Source organism: Periplaneta americana, chromosome 1 (genome assembly GCF_040183065.1).
Source record: "Periplaneta americana isolate PAMFEO1 chromosome 1, P.americana_PAMFEO1_priV1, whole genome shotgun sequence".
In the NCBI taxonomy this organism is placed as follows: Eukaryota; Metazoa; Arthropoda; class Insecta; order Blattodea; family Blattidae; genus Periplaneta; species Periplaneta americana.
Window position 1 is genome coordinate 209397769 of NC_091117.1, and position 22380 is coordinate 209420148.

General features: G+C 35.7%; 1 protein-coding gene across 4 annotated transcripts in view; it reads right to left on the minus strand.

The window, feature by feature from the left end:
• babo (TGF-beta receptor type-1 babo) overlaps window positions 1-16598 on the minus strand; it is a 92452-nt gene extending 75854 nt beyond the window's left edge. For 2 of the 4 annotated variants that reach the window (XR_011334145.1, XM_069836580.1), the window contains exon 1: window positions 16193-16598. Coding sequence is in view for 3 of the 4 variants with exons in the window: in XM_069836580.1 (XP_069692681.1) it covers window positions 16193-16271 (79 nt within the window). In the remaining variant the exon portion in view is untranslated. The remainder of the gene's footprint in view (window positions 1-16192) is intronic. The other 2 variants (XM_069836581.1, XM_069836582.1) reach the window with 2 other exon arrangements.
• Window positions 16599-22380: the final 5782 nt, after the last annotated feature.

Below are 22380 nucleotides of genomic sequence, written 5' to 3' on the forward strand. Positions count from 1 at the left end.
AGCACAGAAGATTCCTTGAAAGCCATTATATCAAATGTGATAGTTACAAACAATGAAAGTAATTGCTACACGTGACTGAATAGTCTCATTTTGTCAATTGTTTTCACTTTTCTTTATTTCAGAAACATATCAATGCAGAATTGAGATAAAATACACTATTAGCCAAATAGCTAGAGAGTCACTTTTCGCCCCACAGACCAGGGTTCAAATCCCAATGTGTCTCAATAGAATTTGTGAGGTCCAAGGCTGTGTCAGCACTTTCTCAGAGTACTTCTATTTCCATTCTTTCTTGCAAAGATGAAGACTTTGCACCTGTCAGACATCATCTTGAGCTGGATGGACTTCCATCTATGTGACCGCCAACAGTGTGTTTCATTTAACAATCAGTTTTCCTCATGGTGATGCACAAAGGCGGGAGTGCCTTGGGGCTCTGTATTTGGATCACTATTCTTCTCATATTTAAACTACAAAAGAGAGCTATTAGAGCCATAGTTCAAGTGTCTCAAACTACCAGCTGTAGACCATTCTTCAAAAAAATTACATATCTTGCCATTACCCTGTATTTATATTTATGAAACCTTAAATTTTATCAAATATAATTTGCATAGCTTTCCTACAAATACAGACACACACCAGTACAATACAAGAAATAAAGATAATATTTTTATTGAAAGTTTTAACACAACTCTATATAAAAACAGTTTCATTCATGCTGGTCTTCTTATGTACAATAGCCTACCAAATTATCTTAAATATCTGCACATCAGAAATTTAAGAAAGCTCTTTATAAAATTTTAATCAAAAAATGCTTTTACAGTATGAATGAATTTATTGAAAATTGTCATAACTGAATAGAAAAAGAACGCCTTACTTCAAAAAAACTTTACTTCCTCTTTTCCAGATCCTGACTTCGAGAAGGATGTCTTCTCATGAAAGACGCGATGGTTGAAATTGACTCCTGACTTCAAGACATACTGCAAATGGTTACTTATAGCCGAAATCGACCGACCTGTAGTTTTCTTCAATCAAGTTCCAAGTTTTTTATATTTGTATTTGTGTTGCGTTTAATTATAGTTATTACTTTTATGTATATTATGTAATTAATTATTAGTTTGTAAATATGACATGTCCCATATCATGTATATGATCAGTGGATGTAATAAATAATTATGATCACATCTCAAAGTTGGCAATCACAACAAAATTAATATGCCTCCTTAGGGTAAGGAAAGAGTTTTTTTTTCCTGTAGGCATGTATAGTTGGAAACAAATTGAATACAGTACATGGAAAATATGAACTTGGCGAGATGGACATGAAAAAGCCGAACATACTGAATGAAGCAGTCAAGACCCACTCTGAAATACAATGTGCTGTGATTTACTTCCGATTTTTCCATCACAAGGTGCAACCACACAGATGTTGCGAGCTGCTATGTTTCTGCAGTTAACAATGTCACGAAACAATTTTTTGTAGTAGATTGCTGCACTTAAATATCCTTCACATAGCCTACTTATTTCTTTTTCAGTTCATATGTTTCTCTCTTTTGGCATCAGATACAAAAACATCCAACATTTCGGAGCTACATATCAACTGCATTATTAGAAGTGACACAAAACAGAGAAGGGAGGGAGTTAAAGAGAGTTTATTTATTGGATGCCTTACCAAAAGCTCTTCTTTGATCAAACTCTTGGTAGGTCTCTTATTTGTTCTACGTATGGAGCCAATACATGTCTTTGAAACAAGTATTTGTACAATGTAATTCGCTCATTTTAAGTTGCAAATTAAATAGAATATTTTACGGATAGATGTCTTTAATTGCATAACCTAAAACAAATATATGTTTTTTTAAATTGCAAGGAAAAAATAAATCATTGCTAACATTTAAAATGATACAAGTATTATTTGAGAAGGTTATGTGACCCTCACTTCATTCTGTGACAGACAGATATGACCCACAGATAAAGGCAAAGCAACACTGCAGTAAACAACTGATATGAAGTATAAAAATCTTTGTTATGTTTGTCTAACCACTTACAACAAAAAAGTCACACCACATTATTTCTACATCTCCACAGATTTCAGAAAGTACATACATTACAAGATATAAACTTCTTCAGTTACAGGATTTTCATTTTAGTTTCCAACACTTCATGGTTTAAAACAGACAGCATGTATGTAAGTGTCTTCTTCAGTCATCATGAATTCATCATTGAACCCATAGTTCCGGAGTCAGAACATAGGCACCCCCTAGCAGAGGCTTCAAAACCTACTAGCAATTTTAGTTACACTAATTTGTATAAAAAAATCTCAAAGGTCACCTATAGTCGCGATGCTGTTATTCCCGGCATGACTCCTCCTCTTTGCTTACGTCTTAGGAAGTGAAGGCTCTATAAAGTCTAGGTAGGTAGTATCGTTCGCCATTTTTGTTCTTTCGTTGCCGAGCTACCATACGAGGAATCTATTTGCCACACGGTTAAACATTATCATGTCGTAGCTCCTATGATAATAAATCAAACGCACTGTAATTCAGCAAATAATTGAGCGGCAAATAACGTCTTCGTGTGCTTTCTGCGAACGCCAACGAAAGAGCCAAAATGGCGGGCGATTATATTAAGTATTTATCGAGCCTTAAGAAATGAATAACGTCTTCCTCAGCGAATCACAAGACGCACACGTTTAAATGTAGCCGACGTGCAATGCGATTGGCTGCTGGAAATTAGAGCAACGGGACTATAGTATGCAACTAAGGTATTACTAGGACGTAAGGAAGGAGAAATTCAGTTCAAAGGCTCTAATTTAAAAGGTTTGGAGGTCTTTTAATGTGCCTAAATAAATCTGTTTCGACCCAGTCTCAAAGACATTTTAGCTATCTCCCAAGTCTTCGACATTCTTTTGACTTGGACTTCGATGGAAGAAGAGAGAGTCTTGTATTATATGTTCTTTGAAATGAGTTGAGACATTTGATTTTGTACTTCTGCCACGTTATTTAATCAAGCTTTAAACCAAATATATTACTTAACGTTCATGGTATAATAAGAAATGTCAGTATGAACAAGAAATTACTTCTGATACAAGAGTCGTGGTATGATGTCAAAACTGAGAAAGGTAGTGATAAAAACCCATCAGGATAGCCAGTCCCTCGAATAGATCTTCATACTTCCCAAATATGGACAGGAAATCTTTAGTACCACACAAATGAAAGAAATCATTAAATGGTTCATATAATTACAACTATTCAGCAGTAATGAAGCAGTGATGGAAGTCAATTGATAGGAGATACATACACAGAGAGAACTGTTCCAAAGTTACGTGGTCAATCGAAGTTTCTTACATGATTTCTAAACCATAGTTGGATGAGTGGATCGAACTAGGCTAGAAGAATATGATTTCTGCTGTTTTGGGAGCAAACAAGGATTTTTTTCTGCGGATATTTTCAGAATTGCTCAGAGGAAAATAGGAAATTCTATAGCATCCTCTGTATTCTCCGGATATGAGTTCCTGCTTCTACCTTTCCCTAAGATCAAAGAACCACTGAGTGGGGTACACATATACAAAGGGAACCATAAATAATGCCATTAATTTCAGGCGGTTATTCTTTGAGACATTTCAAAAAAAAGTTTAATACAAATTTGCTCGTTTCTGCTTCCTTTTCGAGTTAAAAATTGTTTTATATCAAACATTTCACAGCATGTTTTTGGAAAACCATTGACTTAATTCCCACTATGCTCAACAATTTAAGGGGAGGCAGAGGTGAATATTTCAAAATCCACAAAATTTATCCGATTTGTTTGAAATTGATCATGGATACTAAGTATGTTATTAGTAATGGACATACCAAGTTTCAACTTTCTAAGTACAATAGTTCTGTAAATATTAATAATTTTATAAAACTTTATATCATTTGATATAAAATGCTCCATGCACTATATTGTAAGAAATTTTCAATATTTCTTTTTATTTATATGTTCAGAGAAGGTATATTTTTTTAAGTAGGTTATTTTACGACGCTTTATCAACATCTTTGGTTATTTAGCATCTGAATGGGATGAAGGTAATAATGCCGGTGAAATGAGTCCGGGGTCCAACACCGAAAGTTACCCAGCATTTACTCGTATTGGGTTGAGGGAAAACCCCGAAAAAAACCTCAACCAGGTAACTTGTCCCGACCGGGAATCGAACCCGGGCCACCTGGTTTTGCAGCCAGATGCGCTAGCTGTTACTCCACAGGTGTGGACGAGAAGGTATATAAATAATGATAAGTATTAGTTTATTATGGGAATAATATAGTAATACATTTATCTTGGTTTTAATTTTATACTTTTAAGGGCACAAAATCAAAAACTAACATCGGAATATCAAAATAAAGATAATAAAAATGGAAAAAACCAAATTTTCATTTTTTCTTCAGTTTTGTTCGAAAATTTCACCTCTGCCTCCCCTTAAGAGGGCAAAGTACTATGATAATAAATTATTTTAGTTTTGTCCTTCGAATGTACAAAAAATTTGATCTGAATAAATATAACTTTTCGTTCTGAGAAGAAATTTTAATGTTACATTTGTTCGGATTGAATTTCTGCATATTTAAAGGACAAAACTAAAATTCGTTCAATCATTTATTATCACAATACATTGCTCTCTTAAACTGATTGAGAAAACTGGAAATTAAATCAATGGCTTTCCCAAAACATACCATGAAATGTTTCACATAAAACAATTTTTATCTCGGAAAGAAAAGAAAAATGATATAAATTGTATTAAGCTTTTTTGTTTGAAATTTCTAAAAAAATAATCCCCCTAAAATTAATGACATTACTCACAGCTCATTCTGTATACTTTATATTTTGCAAAACGTAAAATTAGTAAGGAATAATTACCCTATAGGTAGTTTCCTGGATACCCTGAAACAGCCTTCTCTTTTTATTTTTATCTTAGGTTTTATTTATAGTCACTTTAACCCCAAGGTCTGTAATGGCACTTTGTTATTTATACATTAGATTACTGCTATCTACCATTCACTCCTCACACGCTCATGTCAGCCACTGGCGTAGCTCAGGCAATAGGTACCTACAGTACAGAGCTGTGCTCAGTGTTGGTTCGATTCCCACTTGCATTGACTAGCTAAGTGGATTATATCCGAAGTTTTCCCCAAATGTAAGGCAAATATACATCTTGATTACACAACTTTTAACACTGTATCACTTTTTTTTTATTATCCAATTTAATAAACCCTATTTCACCCTGAGGTATATTAGGGTTATAGTTGGCATCAAAATATATTTTATAAGCAATAAACAATAATAAAATTATAATACATAATTGTGGTCAAGGTTGCAATTCACATGAATTATGTACAAGAATGCACCTTAATGAAAGAATGGATCGTTTCATAAAGCCTCAAGGCATGTCTCTATATTTATATATAATGGTTATAGGAAGAAATATATATATATATATATATATATATATATATATATATATATATATATATATATATAAAATAGCTATTAAACACGTTATTTTAGAAGCAATAAATAGCTATACTAAGAGATGGCTTAAAATTTACGAATTAAATACATTATTTAGTAACAACAATTGGCAATAATCAGGTATTACAAGAAATGGCTCAAAATTAGAAATCAAATACATAATTAAAATAAAAATTAAAACCAATAGTACAATATTATAGTATGCGAAATTGAAGACTTGCAATTTCATTATAGTTGATTAGAAATAATACGATTTTTTTCCCGGAATAATTTAACATTTTACAGTTTCACGAAAATTCTATTCAAGAAAGACATGAAATACTTATATGATTTAGAGTTGGTAAGTATATTGGTTAACGGTTTGGTAAATGTATAGTTTAAAGTGTTCAGTAACAACTCAAGCTCGTATCTTTCACGGCAAAAGACTAGACAATCATATAATACATGTTTGACATCTTGAGATTCCTCCCCACAAATGCAAGTTGCATCGTCTTTAATATGGAATCTATTTAAGTATTCCCCGAATTTTCCATGCCCAGTCAAAAACTGTGTCAGTACGAAATTTGGCGTTATTACTTTACATTTATTACGATCATAAACAGTTGGAAAATATAGCTCTTTTGTAAGAATTCCCTTATCACTATTGACCCATCTTTCGTTCCATTCTTGCATATAATGTTCTTTGGGTACTTTTTTGATATAGGATAGTGGACATAAATTGTACGACAGTGGCACATCAGAGTTGGCTGCCATCTTTGCCAATTCATCGGCTCTCTCATTTTCGGAATATGTATGATAAGAACTTTCTTGTGTTAAATTTTAATGTACCTTGTTAACATGTTTCGACCTATTTTGGGTCATCTTCAGAACTGGTCGTTGTTGGTCTTGGTGCCTCTTGTTTCCTGTGAGGGTGCGTTCGTAGTGTAGAGTCAAAGAGTGTATGTGTTTTGAAACTGAGTTGTGTGTTGAGAATATCGTTGGGGTGTGTTTTCGTGTGTCTGTATATTTCATATTGTTCTAGTGTGTTGAGTTTCTGGCTTTTTGGTTGGATGTGCAGTATTTTCACGTCTGTGTTGATGTCTCTGTAGGTGTGGTTGGCCATAAAAAAATTAGAAAACACCTCCACATATGCAGAATACAACACAAACGCCAACCACACCTACAGAGATATCAACACAGACATGGAAATACTGCACATCCAACCAAAAAGCCAGAAACTCAACACACTAGAACAAATGAAATATACAGACACACGAAAACACACCCCAACGATATTCTCAACACACAACTCAATTTCAAAACACATACACTCTTTGACTCTACACTACGAACGCACCCTCACAGGAAACAAGAGGCACCAAGACCAAAAACGACTAGTTCTGAAGATGACCCAAAATAGGTCGAAACATGTTAACAAGGTACGTTAAAATTTAACACAAGAAAGTTCTTATCATACATATTCCGAAGTAAGGCAAATGTCAGATAATCACATAATGAATCCTCGGCCTCATCTCACCAAATACTATTTTGCTATGACTAATTTCATTGATGCTAACTAGCCTAATGCAGTGGTTGATGCAAAGTCTTTAAATAACCTAACAAAAACAAGCCATCTTATGGCCATATCAGCAGACATGTTCACTATGTACAAACCGTAAAAATTGAGATTTTGTGGAACATTATTTGTATTTTTGTACTATAAATTGGAACCAATCCGGCATTTACCTTTGCAATAGCTGAATTTAATTTTATGATCCGAGAAAACAACTAAAAACTCTGATCAGAGTGGCTGGAGGATTTGAATCTAGGACCTCCTAAATACAAGTCCAGTGTTTTACCACTCAACCAAATAAAGTATTGTGATGACACAAAAATCTACTTCAAGATTTTCATATAAATATCCATTTCCATATTGAGTAGTAAGTAACTGACATGCCTAAACTCTTTGACAGATTTTTTTGTCGTATTCAGTACTTACGAGTCAAACTTAGACTGTTGCACATGAAATTCAGCTTCAAGTGGTTGAGGAAAAACCTCAACCAGGTAACTTCCTCTGACCAGAATATGAACCGGACCTGCTTGTTTCACGGTCAGGAAGGCTAACCATTACTCCACAACGGTAGACTGTACATCTTAGTCAATGTCTTGGGCATGTTCAGGGTCTCCATAACGAATTGTCTGGCTCGATTCGAGAAAAAGTACGCTGATATTTTTAGGCAGTTTGTGACCACTAATGGAACCTGGAACCACTACTACATACCAGAGACAAAACAGCAGTCGAAACAATGGAAGCACAATGATTCTCTGCTTCCAAAGAAAGTAAAAGCTGTTTAATCAACTGGGAAAGTTATGGCTTCCATGTTCTGTGATTCTAAGGGGATAATCATGATCGACTATGTAGCAAAGGAGAGAACAATAACTGGAGAATATTATTCAAATCTCCTGCAGCAACTGACAGGGAGAAGAGGCCGGGTATGGCCAAGAAAAAAGTGTTGTCTCATCATGACAATGCATCAGATGACACGTCTGCAATCGGGATTGCTAAACTACACAAACTACAGTTCGAATTGTTGCTGCACTTCCCCTACTCACCAGATCTCGCACCCTCGGACTTCTTTCTTTTCCCAAAACTCGAAACTCAGTAGGCTGGGAGAAATTTTCATCAAATGAAGAGGTTATCGCGGTAGCAGACCTCGACGAATCTGTGTACAAGGAGGGTATAGCAGCGATGCAGCACATTGCCAAAACCTACAAAAGCCAATTTGATGCAAAATGCAAATGATTTCCAAGACTGGTAGCAGTTTCCTCACTATGTAGGTGCAATTGACTGTAAGCATATAACCATAAAAAAAATCAATTAAAAATGGTTCGCTGTTCAATTATAAGAAGAATTTTTCAATTGTATTACTTGCAATAGCAGATGGTGACTACAAGTTCACAACAGTTAATGTAAGATCTTATGACAAATTCAGTGATGGTAATATTTTATGCAATAGTTCGTTCTGAAAAGGTTCTCCAACATCACAAATTGGACCTGCCTCAAGACTCTAATATACTTTAAACTGAACACCTGCTACCTGTCGGGAGCCTTACAGATTAGAACATATTAAGACACTGGAAAAGATTAAAAAACGGGCTCTCAAGTGTTGTCATAATAATTCACCATTAAAATGGGACACACTCACGGACCGGAGAACGCGAATTCGATTATGCGCAATGTTCAAAACATACAGAGGTGAGCCTGTCTGGAGAGAAATAAAAAATAGGTTGCAACCGCCAAATTACTCTTCAAGGTACGACCACTCATATAAATTGAGGGAAAGAAGACAGAGGACAGACACTGGAAAGTTTTCTTTTCTCAATCGTACTATCAGGGACTGGAATGCTTTACCTGCAGACTTACTAAAGGCTTTACCAACAACCAAAAATGTATTTAAAAATAGGCTTAAGGACTTTACTAATAGACGGTAGTATATTATACACACTACTTAAAGTGTGTAATTGATATCTTGTTATTTGAAGTGTTCTATCAGTGAGGAAGTGTGTTGTGTCAGTGAAGTGTGTAGTGTCAGTGAAGTCTATTGTGTAAGTGAAGTGTGTTGGTGTCAGTGAAGTGGCTGTGCAAAGTATTTGAACAGTGAAATGGTTAGAAGTGTTAGTGAAATCAGGTAGAATCAGTGCAGTGAGTGAGTTGACAGCGAAATAAGTGTAGTGCCGAATAGTACTTGTGCAGGTATGAACCTGTCACACTCGTGGGTCTTAGTTCGAACTTAGGGTTAAGATACAAATTAGATTTACTTTAGTTATTTTAAGTGACCATGCTTCATTTAATTTAGGATGCTCCTTATTATTATTATTATTATTATTATTATTATTATTATTATTATTATTATTATTATTATTATATTATTATTATTAATTATTGTTTTTTTATTAGTTGTGTTTATTATTAATTGTCATTATTGAGTGTAATTAGTTACCACTGCCACCGGATATATACCCATTTGCAGTGTAAATAAATACATACACATACACATGTGATGGTGGGTGACGAAGTCTTTCCCATAATGTAAAATCTAACAAGACCATCCCGAAAACTCAAATGGAAGATCTACACAAAAAGATTTCCAATTGCAGGTTTTCTAAGGAGAATGGTGGAAAGAACGCTTGATATCTTGTCTGTGAGATGGCAAGTTTTCCTAATGCCACGTGAAGTAAAGATTGAAAAAGTGGTCAAAGCTGTAAAAGCAACCCTTGTTTTCCATCTGAGGAGTTAAAAAAACAGAGGATGTGACAAACAAGAACTACACCAGTTTGCTGAAACTAAAGGACATGATGACTCTCAAGATAAAATGTTTCTTTTAAATTCTTTAGAACGCAATGCAGCACTAAAGACATTTGAAACTAGAGAAACGTCTGTTCACTACTTCATTTCAACTGAGGGTAGTGTTCCTCGACAAATGGATGCTGTAAGAAAAGAGCATTTTTAAATGGATACTTTAAAGTAGAAAGGTGCAAAGTGCCAAAATCATAGAAAACGAAATTATTATGCAGAAAAGTGCAATGTGTCTAGGAGGATGATGTATGAAAGAGGCTACATCCACTTGTGTTTCTTAAGCGAGATATTTAGATGTTACTTTGCCAGCACCATTCAGTTTCAGAAGGTAAGCGCCCTATTGAGCTGCATCATAGAATGCAATGGATCTTCAACAGTTCATGTTTGTGCCCAAACTTACACACGGCGAAATGTTTTACAGATGTCAGCTTTCACGTTATAACTTTGGAGTTTGTGTATGTGATACAATGCAGTCTTATATGTGTATGTGGGATGAAAGCATCGCGAGTAGAGGTGCCAATGAGATTGCCTCGTGTGTATTAAAACTAATGAATATGGACATAACAAACAAGAAGAATCTGATAACTGTGCAGCTGAAAACAAAAATCGTGTAATGGTTTTCATGTGTCCCTTTTTAGTTGCCATTGGTTTATTTGAGCACATAGAACAATGTTTCCTTCTCAATGGCCACAATTTCTTGCAATGCGATTCTGATTTGACAAAAGTGACAAAAGCCTTCATTCCTAGTGACCTGCTTAAAATCGTACAAGACTCTAAAGTTGTAGAACCATTTCAAACCGTTTCAAAGCTAGAGTCATATTTCCTTAATATGCAAGATGTTGCTGATTAACTTATTTCCATCAAGAACTTGAATATTTCTAAGGCATGTTGCATTCAGTATGATGTTAGTAAAGCTGGTAGTGTTTCTGTGAAATAGTCCCGTGATAATGATGCAGTACATACCATTAAAGTGCTTAAAAAGGGAAAAAAAGTATGAAAGATGTGCAGTCAGCATTGTTTCAAGTTAAAGCATAAAATAGGGAAATTACTGAAGAAAAGAAGGGGGATCTACTAGCAATGACACCCTATCTTCCAAATGAGGAGCATAGGCAGTTCTACAGGCAGATCTGTGAGTAAAAATTGCTCCAGAATAGGAAAAAATAGGTATTGGACTTTGCACCATTCTACTGCAACTGTACCCATTACTTAACCCTCTTCACAGTCTGTGTTATATAACTAAATATGGAGAAATAATGTCTTTACATACTACTATTATTAATGAGTAAACACTGCACTATTGCTGTTTTCTATCAGTAAAAAAAACATGACACAAATATATGTACAATTATTCTTATAGCTACATTTTTTTATCTTATCTCCAATGTTTCATTTTGGCACTTTGCACCCTTCTACTTTAAAGTATCCAAATACAGTGGTCATTGGTAGCTCTAATGTTGCTTGCTCCTGGCCACCAGAGCAGTGGTTAAATTGTACAGTTTCACGAAACAGAACAGTTATTTCCTCACTATATAAAACAGCCTGCAGCACAATATTATAACTTAAATGAATTTCACTTACCACAAAATGGAATGATCCTATTCATTTTTTTTTTTTTTTTTTTTTTTTGTGAATAGGAACAGCATTCCAGTTTGAATAAATTCAATAGGGAGCTTTACCTGAAGATTTGCATAGCCTTCCAGTTTGTTCCTGTCAAATTCAATTGAACAGAGGTACAATGAAGAAAACTGAATGTATATTACAATATTATCATGTTGAGAAATATCTAATTATAAAATCTAATACACATCTAATTATAAAATCATATAATTTCAATCACAGCCACTCGCATGATGATTACCATTGCAAAGCAGAAGTTTAACCTACTTACTGATGTTTAAATCAGTTAAACGAGCGTTGAGCGACTTCTGCCGATTTTGGAATAGACACCGACGCACTTAGGTTAGGTTAGTTAAGGCTTTTATTATCCCGTCAAGATGAAGGTGAAAGCGACTGAGTGTGATTTTTTGTTTTCTATGTTGGCAGTTCAAGTGCGTCGGTGTCTATTCCAAAATCAGCGGAAGTCGCTCAATGCTCGTTTCACCTTTAAATCAATTGATGCCCATTTCTAGATTTCTTTTTTAATTTAGTATTTTTATAGTTATCACATCCATGCTGGTGCCTCCAAGGATCTTTTAAGATGCGAAAGAGAGAGTGGTATGCAAAAAGGAACGGAACACTACCACATTTATCCTTCCCAAGAAAAACTGCAAACATGCCATAACGAGTCTTTCCATGGTAAAAGATTTCAGATGTAAACTATTCCATCAATGAGATATCTGGGAGCAAATACTGTGAAGGACACATTAAGATCCAATCCAACCAAAAGAAAATTAGATTGACAAGAGGATAACTTCAAACACTTGGTGTACTATATGCAACAACATGAGCTCCTGCCAGGAAGTCAAAAGGCTCTTGAGCAGATCTGTGGAAAAATAACTAAGGAAGAGGCTAGTGAAGTGCTTTGTCTGGAGTGTGACACTATGGGACTGAAACATGGACATTACGACGAAATGAAGGGAAATGACTAGAAGCATTTTAAAAGTGGATATGAAGAATAGAGTATGTGAAATGAATTGACAAAATATGATGTATGTTCCATTCATTCATTTATTTGTAAATGTATTTATTTAATTATTTTAATAATTTATATTTATTTATTACCAGTTTTACAATGTTTATATGTCTATGACATCTTCCTCAGCTCAGTTAATATTCTGTTGCTTTTCTTCAACCTTGTCTGTTCTGAACATTTGGATGCCAAAATAATAATAATAATAATAATAATAATAATAATAATAATAATAATAATAATAATAATAATTATTATTATTATTATTATTATTATTATTATTATTACTATCATCAGCATACCTTGTTTGCCATTACAACAAAACTCTGCATTTATATTCTTCAGTCTATTTTACAAAAACACGCATCAGCCTTGAAAAGAGAAATGGCAGCTTAACAGCAGAAGATACTGTTATCTAATGTATGTTATTTCCTAACACACAGAACAAGTTGCATTTATCCATGCCAAACCTAGCTGACAGTCATTTAAATTTTAGAAGAAAAATGTTTAACACATGCTGTTTTTAAGTCTGCACTAACAAACCTTAAGTCTGGACAAACTTACTGAAACTTCACTGTACTCAAAATAACAATTATTTATCAAATATTAGACATATTTTTATTAGTTATTTGCAAATGCTGTGTACACACTGGTTAAGAAGTCTCTGTCGTAGGTTCGAATATTGCCTGCAGAATGGATGGTTAATCATTACTGCTTGTATCAAGTGAAGGCCCATATCATCGTAGTGGCTGCAAAAGTGGCTATGTGCACTTTTTTTTACGAAAATGATTATCCAGGTTGTCACTGACCATTTATTACAACAACCACACTGCAAACGAATATACACTTCTCTCACGTTTTTAAAAAATATCACTTGTATCATTTTGCTTCTGAGTGCCTCAAATGTCTTTTATATGATGAAAATTTTCTTTCACAAATAAATAAAATAACTGCATTCTTACATCCTCGGAGCCAGCTGACCAATACTAATTGTCAAAACTCAGAAAGCAGTGTTGCTGATGCAGTAGAATTATGGATGACCCTACTGCTACCCAATAGTCATTATGACAAGCTACATCCTCTTTAGTTGAGAAAATCTCCAAATATATACAGCATGTCAGCTTATGTACTTCACCCACAGTACCAAGGACAGTAACTTAATAAACATGGCTGGGACATCTAAAAAGAATGCCGGAAACACATATACCATAAGAATGTTACAGGAGAGACTATATAATACAGGGTTGTATAGAAAGAATAGCCTGATTTGAGTCACGTAGTACAGAGGCATTGTTTGTGTCTACATGGGATATGTATGTGAAATGAAGTGGGGGAAAGGTCTGTCATCCTCAGTTATGGTTGCATGTTAATGATGGCGAAATGAGTCCGAGGTCCAACGCCGAAAGTTATCCAGCAATTCTGCTTTAATGGTTGAGGGAAAACCCTGGAAAAAAAACCCCCAACCAGGTAACTTGTCCCAGGATTTGAACCTGGGCCCGCTCGTTTCACTGCCAGATGCGCTGACTGTTACTCCACAGCAGTGAACCACCCTGTCTTAATTATGTTGGGTGCTATTCATAGATATTTCGCAGCACGCGCTACGAGCGTACTAAGCTAGCCCTGGCTACCTACTGGTTACTTGTACAGAATTCAAATCATATCCTATCGCTAACACTGGTTTATGAATACGAAAAACGCTGATCATCCACCGAAAGCCCGCGCTAAAAATGTCTATGAATACGGCCCGTTAAGTTTACAAATCACAATTTTTGGATTATCGTTAAAAACTACTAAAAAAATAACTTATTTGTACAACAAAGAGTGAAATGAACAAAGGACGTGTGTATTTTACAATATTCGACATCGGATACCAACTATAAGGCCTAGGCTATATTGGTAACAGTTCAACATAAATGAACACATTAAAACTAATTAATAATATTCCCAAATGTTATACTGTATCTATGTGTTGTTTAATCAACTGTCCGAAGACAGGTTTGAACCTCATAAGTGACATCAATGAGGCATCACTTATGAGGAAACTAGGCCAGGAGATAATGGGGTAGGGTGGCCAGTTCCTTTACCCCTTCATTGCCTACATCGCTGACTAGCAGCATATTACACTAATGAAACTTCAGAAGTATACAGTATACAAACAAATGTTCTTCCTCTGACACATATCAAGTGAGATGTACAGTAGGTCTACTGCCTGATGATAGCTGTATGTCTAGGTAGGCCTATAGTAATGATCAATGAAGACTTGAAAAACATGAGTGAATTCAAATTGCATTAAATATTTTACAGTAGCCTGTATGTAAAAATATTAAGTATATAATTTAAAATAAATATAATGAAGTAGGCCTAAGCTAATTAGCGTTTAATTCGTCAAAATCAAGTAAATGTTAGTCTATTAACTTACATGATGATGTAGGCTATAAAACGGTTTCTTAAATGTAACATAAAATACGTACCAGTACAGGTAATTTACTCGTCCAAGTCTGCTTAACACACTCTAATCTTGTCACATTTCTCGGCTTCTTGTCACTCAGCTATCCCCCCCCCCCCATCTACTGTTACTGTTGAGCTAATAAGTAATATAACTTAGTCTACTCAAAAGGGCTCACAGTACACCACACGACATTGCTAATAACAAATATTTATCATATAAACACACAATTCTTTACAAGACCTAATCTATTAATGAATTTATATATATTTTTTGTACAGTCTATCAAAAGCCCGATATTAATCAGTATCAGTATCTAGTTCTGTGGGAATGCCAACTTCGCTCAATGATCCACAGCATCTAATTACAGGAACTTACTCAGTCTTGTTAGCCACATTTTGCTTACCGGTAGTTTAAAAAGATTGAGAATCAACCTAATTATCATGCAAGAGGAATATCAAATGGAACATTTGTAGGCCTAAGTTACAGAGAATAAATTGTTACAATGATCAAGTGAACAATCATACAGTCCTAAAAGCCCACAAGTACAGAATAATACAGTAGTCCTGTTCTAATATGGCTGGTCACTTTCATGATTTTGAGGCATGCACACACTACGGCTAAATCTATTTTAGATTTAAATAATTTCATTAAACATCCTATACAACTATACGCCGTCTTAGAGTACAGTAGTAAGTTTCTGGACAAGGTTAATATGGAAACTATTAACCATATATTATGGAAGATTGATTACTCGTTCCAGATAACCTCAAAAATAAAAAGTGTAGCAACTGTCAGAAAATGTCAATCTTTTGGATAGTCATTATGACAACTTGCACGTACGTTTCGTAGGTGTCTATTTTATAACATTCACATTTGTGCAAGGTGTATATAAATTAATAATAGGATCAAAACCATGTTCAAATGTCATTAAAATGTGACGATACAAGAATACGACAGAGCATTCAAATTTATAAACTTATTCTACAAAAACACATGTGTCATTTTCTGTACTTAACCCAAATTAAGAAAATAAGAATTCAACGAATATCTCAAATTTTTTATTTTTGTAATATCTGTGATATTACAAACTTTAATAGTTTTAAATTAAATGTTTCAATACAACCTCGACTGACATACATTACATAATCTTCAACTCCACGTGACTGAAGTCACTGTAAATCGACAGTATATGAATGCTACACTAAGAAAGTCATAATTAATTTTCTCGGCCAGAAGCTCTGCAACCTTAAAACAGAATCCCAATCACTCGCTTCCAATGCATTTTACTCACCGTGTACAGCTGCTCTGTGCAGGTAAATGAGTAGTGTTAACGATAACAACACACTACCGCGGTAGGAAGACATTTTCATGTCACTTGTGATTTTACGTGACGATCATGACTATATTGTAAATATGATCAAACATTCTTTAAAAATGTTTTTTCCGCCTATGCTCACAACAACTGTAGTCACTGCCATTACGCCTCACACTCGTCGCACTGACACGACCTCGCCACAACCAATCATGAATTCGATATTCAACAACACGAAGAGAAATGACTTGTATTCATCCGCTCGAAACATCTCCCAGTATATTATGTGCACAAATTTTATATGTTCGTTCGTCTTTATATAAGGTAAACTCACATTTTACAACGTTGTTTTAATCACCCATATCATTACACCGTCAATGGTCATATATCACATCATAAACAAAGCAACGCATAAAGCCGCTAAAGCCAATGTCACAAAATAGATTCAAGATTCAAGACTACAAAACACAGCGGGAAATATGAAGCATGAAAGAAGTCGACAAGTGCTGGTAGCTCTCTTTCCAGCGAAAAACATATTATATGGCCAAAATCCCAGGCATATTGTATTCAGAAAAAAAGACGATGCTTCATTTCACAACCTATTTTCTATAACTCCATATACAGTTAACGCCTTTGTACAGAACTGACTGATATATAGCGTAATTTCTCCGAGTTCGATCATGTGAGCAAGAATGCAGCTTTAACTTCGTTTATAATCTCTAACTTGGCACAACGATGAAGTGGAATTTGTGGGTGCGAAAATTGCTTTTGTTATCTTCGAACAGAGATCGACAGGGTTGGAATTCTGATACTATTCAGACCAAAAATATTGGCCTATTCTAACATCCATGAAGTGGCTGGACGGTCTAGACGGTGTAGGCCTCTGTGTTTAATCTCTAATGAACACCATCAACCAGTCACGCAGGCGCAGATGGTTCGAATTAAAGTGCTGGTGAGGCCTGAAATTTTCATTGAAAAATTCATAACGAACTTGTGACGGACAAGGTCGCAGTTCGCAGTTGTAAATTTTCTCGGGTTCTCCCGTTTCCTCAGCATATAGTCCGGGTCAGCTTACTTCATACCCTAAGGGTGAAACCTAACCATTTTTCCCCCATTACTACATAAATAGTATATTATGCTAGTGAATTGTAGTGATTTTATAGTTTGCAGGTTGAATTTTCTTTTGCCAACTTCGTTTCGACTTTCGATATTGACAAATACTACAAATGGTAGTGATTTTGTAACTGTTATGTTGGCAGCTGAGACAGACGTTGTAGCTACTGGAGTTCCCTGGAACTAAAATTGTACTAGATTTCTGAACCGGTTACTGAAAGCTAGTGAAATTTGAACATACTAATAATTAATTAATAGCTGTATTAATATTAATACATAATAGTTGTTTTATGTGTTGCGTTGTAGTTACAATTCAAGACTATAGTCAGGTAAGTGTAAATAAATATACAGTAACATACTTGGGTGTCATAATACAGGTGGGTAATCGACAGAAATACCATTTCACATTTTAATGAATTTCTTTCGTGTCTAGATTTTTATTACAACAATGTCAAACAGAAAAAAATGGCAGCGACTCCACCAAGAAGGCGTAAAGCGTGCTGCGAGAGTGCGGATAACTTCCCCTACTGTCGTTCTGTTCTTTCATATTTAACCGAAAGAAAATAATGAAGAAGGAATTATGCTCCGGAGACAGCAATTATAATTAGAATAGTTAAATTATTAGGAGTAAGCATTCTTAAGCATACATTTCATGATGATATTCGATTTTCAGAGTTAGTAGACTAATAATTTCATGTGGTCAAACAAAATACATTTTTAAATTAGGTCTCGTGAATCAATTGTTTAGTCAAACCAATGAATTTCATATTGCCAGACAAAATATCTAACATGTTGGTCCCTTTCTCGTATAGTTTACCTACGAAAATATGTTGCAAATTATTGAATTATTTAGAATAACCTTCCAACATAAAGGTAAAGTACGGAAAGTAAATAAGTCATTCAGTACGTACAATCGTGATTTTACTTAATATGGTGATATCTGATAACAGTTGGCAACACTGACAAGACGGCAATATTTGCTGTTTAGGAACTGTTCTTACGTGAGCCTCACTTTAGACATTGACATCATTCCTTCAACGTTTCTCCATTCCATTGTTGTTACATTAGCATTTCTCCGATGTATGAAAGAGACTGGTCCAGGGAAACTGGGGTAGGGTTTGTTGCCTAGAATCATGGACAGATCTTTTGTGACTCAAGTGCTTGCGCTGGTCTCCCATCCAGACGACCTGGATTCGATCCTCGGCCAAGTCATGATGTAATTTGTGGTGGACAAAGCAGACGTTGCAGAGTGTTTTTCTTGGGGTACTCCCATTTCCCTCTATATTTTCATCAACACTCTCTACTTCATATATATATATATATCCCCTATTTCATCATCTCCGTTTCTTTCCTCCATTTCGGGGTTGCGACCGATGCAGAGACGGCTGCGGGCCGCCATGGAACTTGAACCCTATGGTAAGTGGTATGTACCGTGGGCTCTCCCCTGGACTCATGGAAGGGGCGTATTTTGAGGACTACCGGGGCTACCGGTGGTAGCCCAAGGAAATTACAAAAGAAAAAGTTTATAATATAACATAATGTAATAATTTTGTATTACCGTATTAGTTTTACCACAGTAATTAAAATTAAAGTAATTGTTAGATTTATATGCACTCTCTGCTCTCGAAAAGAAACAAGTTGTCAAGGTGGCATCACTGGAGAAACCGCTGCCGCGAAGGGTAGCCTGTGACCGTTCCGCTCATGTCACACAACTGCCCGTCCCCCCGCTCCCTCAAGTTTCCATCGTGCACTGTAGGTGGGTGAGTTGCCGCTCTCGTGATCGGTTTCTTGGAAGGCGCGAAGCAACAATATGCTTAGTACGCTAGCAATTAAATGTGATTGTGTTCTTGCAGTGCAGTATTTTAAATTTGTGATTTGTTCGAGTGTCTAAGAGTTATATTAATTGTGAATTATTAAGTTTTTAATTTCCCAATTAAGTGATATTGTGAAAAATATGGCAGAACAAGTTTCTGGAGAGGTTTGTGTTGAAAATGACTGTGTAATAGAAGGTTTATTAAAAGTGCCTTTTAACCGTCGTACATACAACGAGAAAGTTGAAATTGTGAAAATGGAAAGACCAACTCCTGAGTTAAATTTGTCCATGGACGTAAAAGAAAAACAGCGTGAGTACACACGCCATTTCACTTCAACATCATATGGTAAGTGGAATTGGTTGTGTGGTAGTTCTAAACTGTCTAAACTATTTTGCTGGCCATGTTTGTTATTTAGCCGCGAAACTAATGTGTGGTCAAAAGAGGGGTTTTCTAATATGAACTCCCTTCGAACGGCAGTCCTAAAACACGACAAATCAAAAGCTCATATTTATAGTAGCATGAACTTTGCAAACTTTGGGAAGACAAGAATTGATTTACAGCTAGATAAGCAAAAAGTTCTACACATCAACCAACACAATGCTCTTGTGAAAAAAAAAAAAATCGGGAGATTTTACTGCGTCTTATTAACGCAGTCTGCTTTCTAGGAAAACAAGAATTGGCTTTTCGGAGTCATAATGAGAGTGTGGAATCAGACAATAGAGGAAATTATATTGAATATTTAAGTTCCTTAAGTGAATTTGACCATTTACTGGCCAATCATCTTGAGAGTTCAACAGTATTCCGTGGTACTTCTCCCGCAATTCAGAATGACTTAATATTTGCTATAAGTGGGGTTATGATAAAGAACATAAAATCTGAAATAGAAGAAGCACCTTTTGTGGCCATTGTTGTTGATGAAACAAGTGACTGCTCTAATCAGAGTCAATTGTCCACTGTTTTAAGATACGTCGACAGTACTGCCAATGTTCAAGAACGGTTTATAGGATTCACAAATGTCAGTTCGGGCAAAACTGCTGCTGCTTTGTTTCAGCATGTGGAAGGTGTTATAGCAGAATACAATGTCGGCAATAAGTTAATTGCACAGACATACGATGGTGCTTCAGTTATGGCGGGAAATATTAATGGCTTAAAAACAAAAGTTCAAGAAAAGTATCCTCAAGCACTATTTGTCCATTGTTACAGCCATGTTCTCAATTTAGTTTTGCAACAAACTACTTTATCCATTCCAGAATGCCGCATTTTTTTCAAAACACTGTCGGGTTTAGCTGCATTTTTCTCATCATCTCCTAAAAGATCAGAAAAACTCAAGGAATTTATGAAAAAGAAGCTCCCAAAAGTAGCACCAACTAGATGGAATTTTACATCTCGGCTTGTAAATACAGTAAAGTGATACAGAGAACAACTGACTGCTTTCTTTGAAAATATCATTTGTAATGACTCTGAAGAAAACTGGGATGATGATGTAATTGTGCAGGCTCAAGGATATTTGTATTTTTTCACACAGTTTCAGAATATATTTCTTCTTGAAGTCTATGCTAGAGTGTTCGCACATACAGATGTGCTCTACAATATTCTTCAGACAAAAAGTTTAGACATAGCATACTACTTGCAAGAGGTATCAAAGTTAAAAAAAAAAAATACTATATCCGAGTTCAGACGTAGTGGGTTTCCGTCCATATGGAGTAATATGGAAAATGAAAATTCTTCAGCCAATACGATGGAACCACCATTAAAGCGAAGAAAAGGAGATGATGAATTGAAATACAGGCAGCTGTACTACAGCATACTAGATCGTATGCACATGGAAATTACTGACAGATTTTCTGATTATGGAAAGCTTCAGTTCACACATCTTCTAGATTCTAAAAAAATTTCTGCTTATAGAGAAAACTTCCCGAATGAGGCACTAAACAAATTATTTCAGTCCTATAACAGTCACTTTGATCAAGTACGTTTGAAAAATGAATGAAGTGTAATATATTCAGCAGAAGTCTTTGATTTTTCGAACAAACCTATCCATGAAATATTACCTGCCATATATGAAAACCAGCTGAACCAAGTTATTCCTGAAGTCCTTAAATTGGCAACATTAATTGTGACAATACCAGCTACGTCAGCATCGGTAGAAAGAACATTTTCTGCGTTGAAGAGAATAAAATCCTACTGTAGATCAACTCATACACAAGAACGTTTATCCGGCTTGGCACTGATGTCAATTGAAAAGTCATTTCTACAGAAACTTCGCAAGCGGCCCAACTGTAATTTCAATGACGAAGTCATCAAAGTATTTTCGTCCCAATCAAGACGTCTGGAATTCACATATAAATAGGTAAGGAATTTTATTATAGGGTTTTTAAAATATATTTTGTGTAATAATAGGGTCAGTGGTAGCCCAGACCCTTAAACCAGTATACGCCACTGTCTCATGGTAGCTCGTGGCACCAGGGTTGAGAGTCTACGGTGCTGCCTACGTGAGTCCACTGCTGTGGAGTTACGGTTAGCATGCTTGACATTGAAACGAGTCGGCCCAGGTTCAAATCCTGGTTAGGACAAGTTACCAGGTTGAGATTTTATCCAAGGTTTTACCACAGCCTACTATATACAGTCACGAAGCTTGAGTTTTGAGGGTGCTAGAAACAATAGACTGTGACGGTACTATTTTGCATTGCCTGTAATGAGGCGATATTAGCGATCCTAGTGGTGAGCAACTATCTAATGTTTGCATATTTACTACGTATTGAGCTTCGCGACTGTATATACTAGACTGTGGTTTTATCTCAATCAATTGAAGCAGAATTGCTGGGTAACTTTCGGCGTTGGTCCTCGAACTCATTTCGCCATCATAATTCGCGGGTGCTCGTGTAAAGGGGGTTAAGTCAAATTGTAAGGTTTGTAAACTTCTCTCCTTTGGTACTGAACAAAACCCCTTTGGCGCAAAATACGGAGCACTGTAACTGCATCATGGATGGAAGCATGATTTAACCCCTTTAACACAAGAAAAAAGTAATTGTGGAGAGTTGAAATCTGTACTTATCCCAGTTTAGTGAAATCATACTTAACCCCCTTTACACGAGCACCCGCGAATTATACTTCCCCTCATTCATGTCCACCGTTGTGGCTGAGGGATTAGCGAGTCTCACTCCGAACCCAGCGGTCTCGGGTTCGATTCCCGGTCAGGTCGAGTTGCCTGGGTGAGGTTTTTTCGGGGTTTTTCCCTCA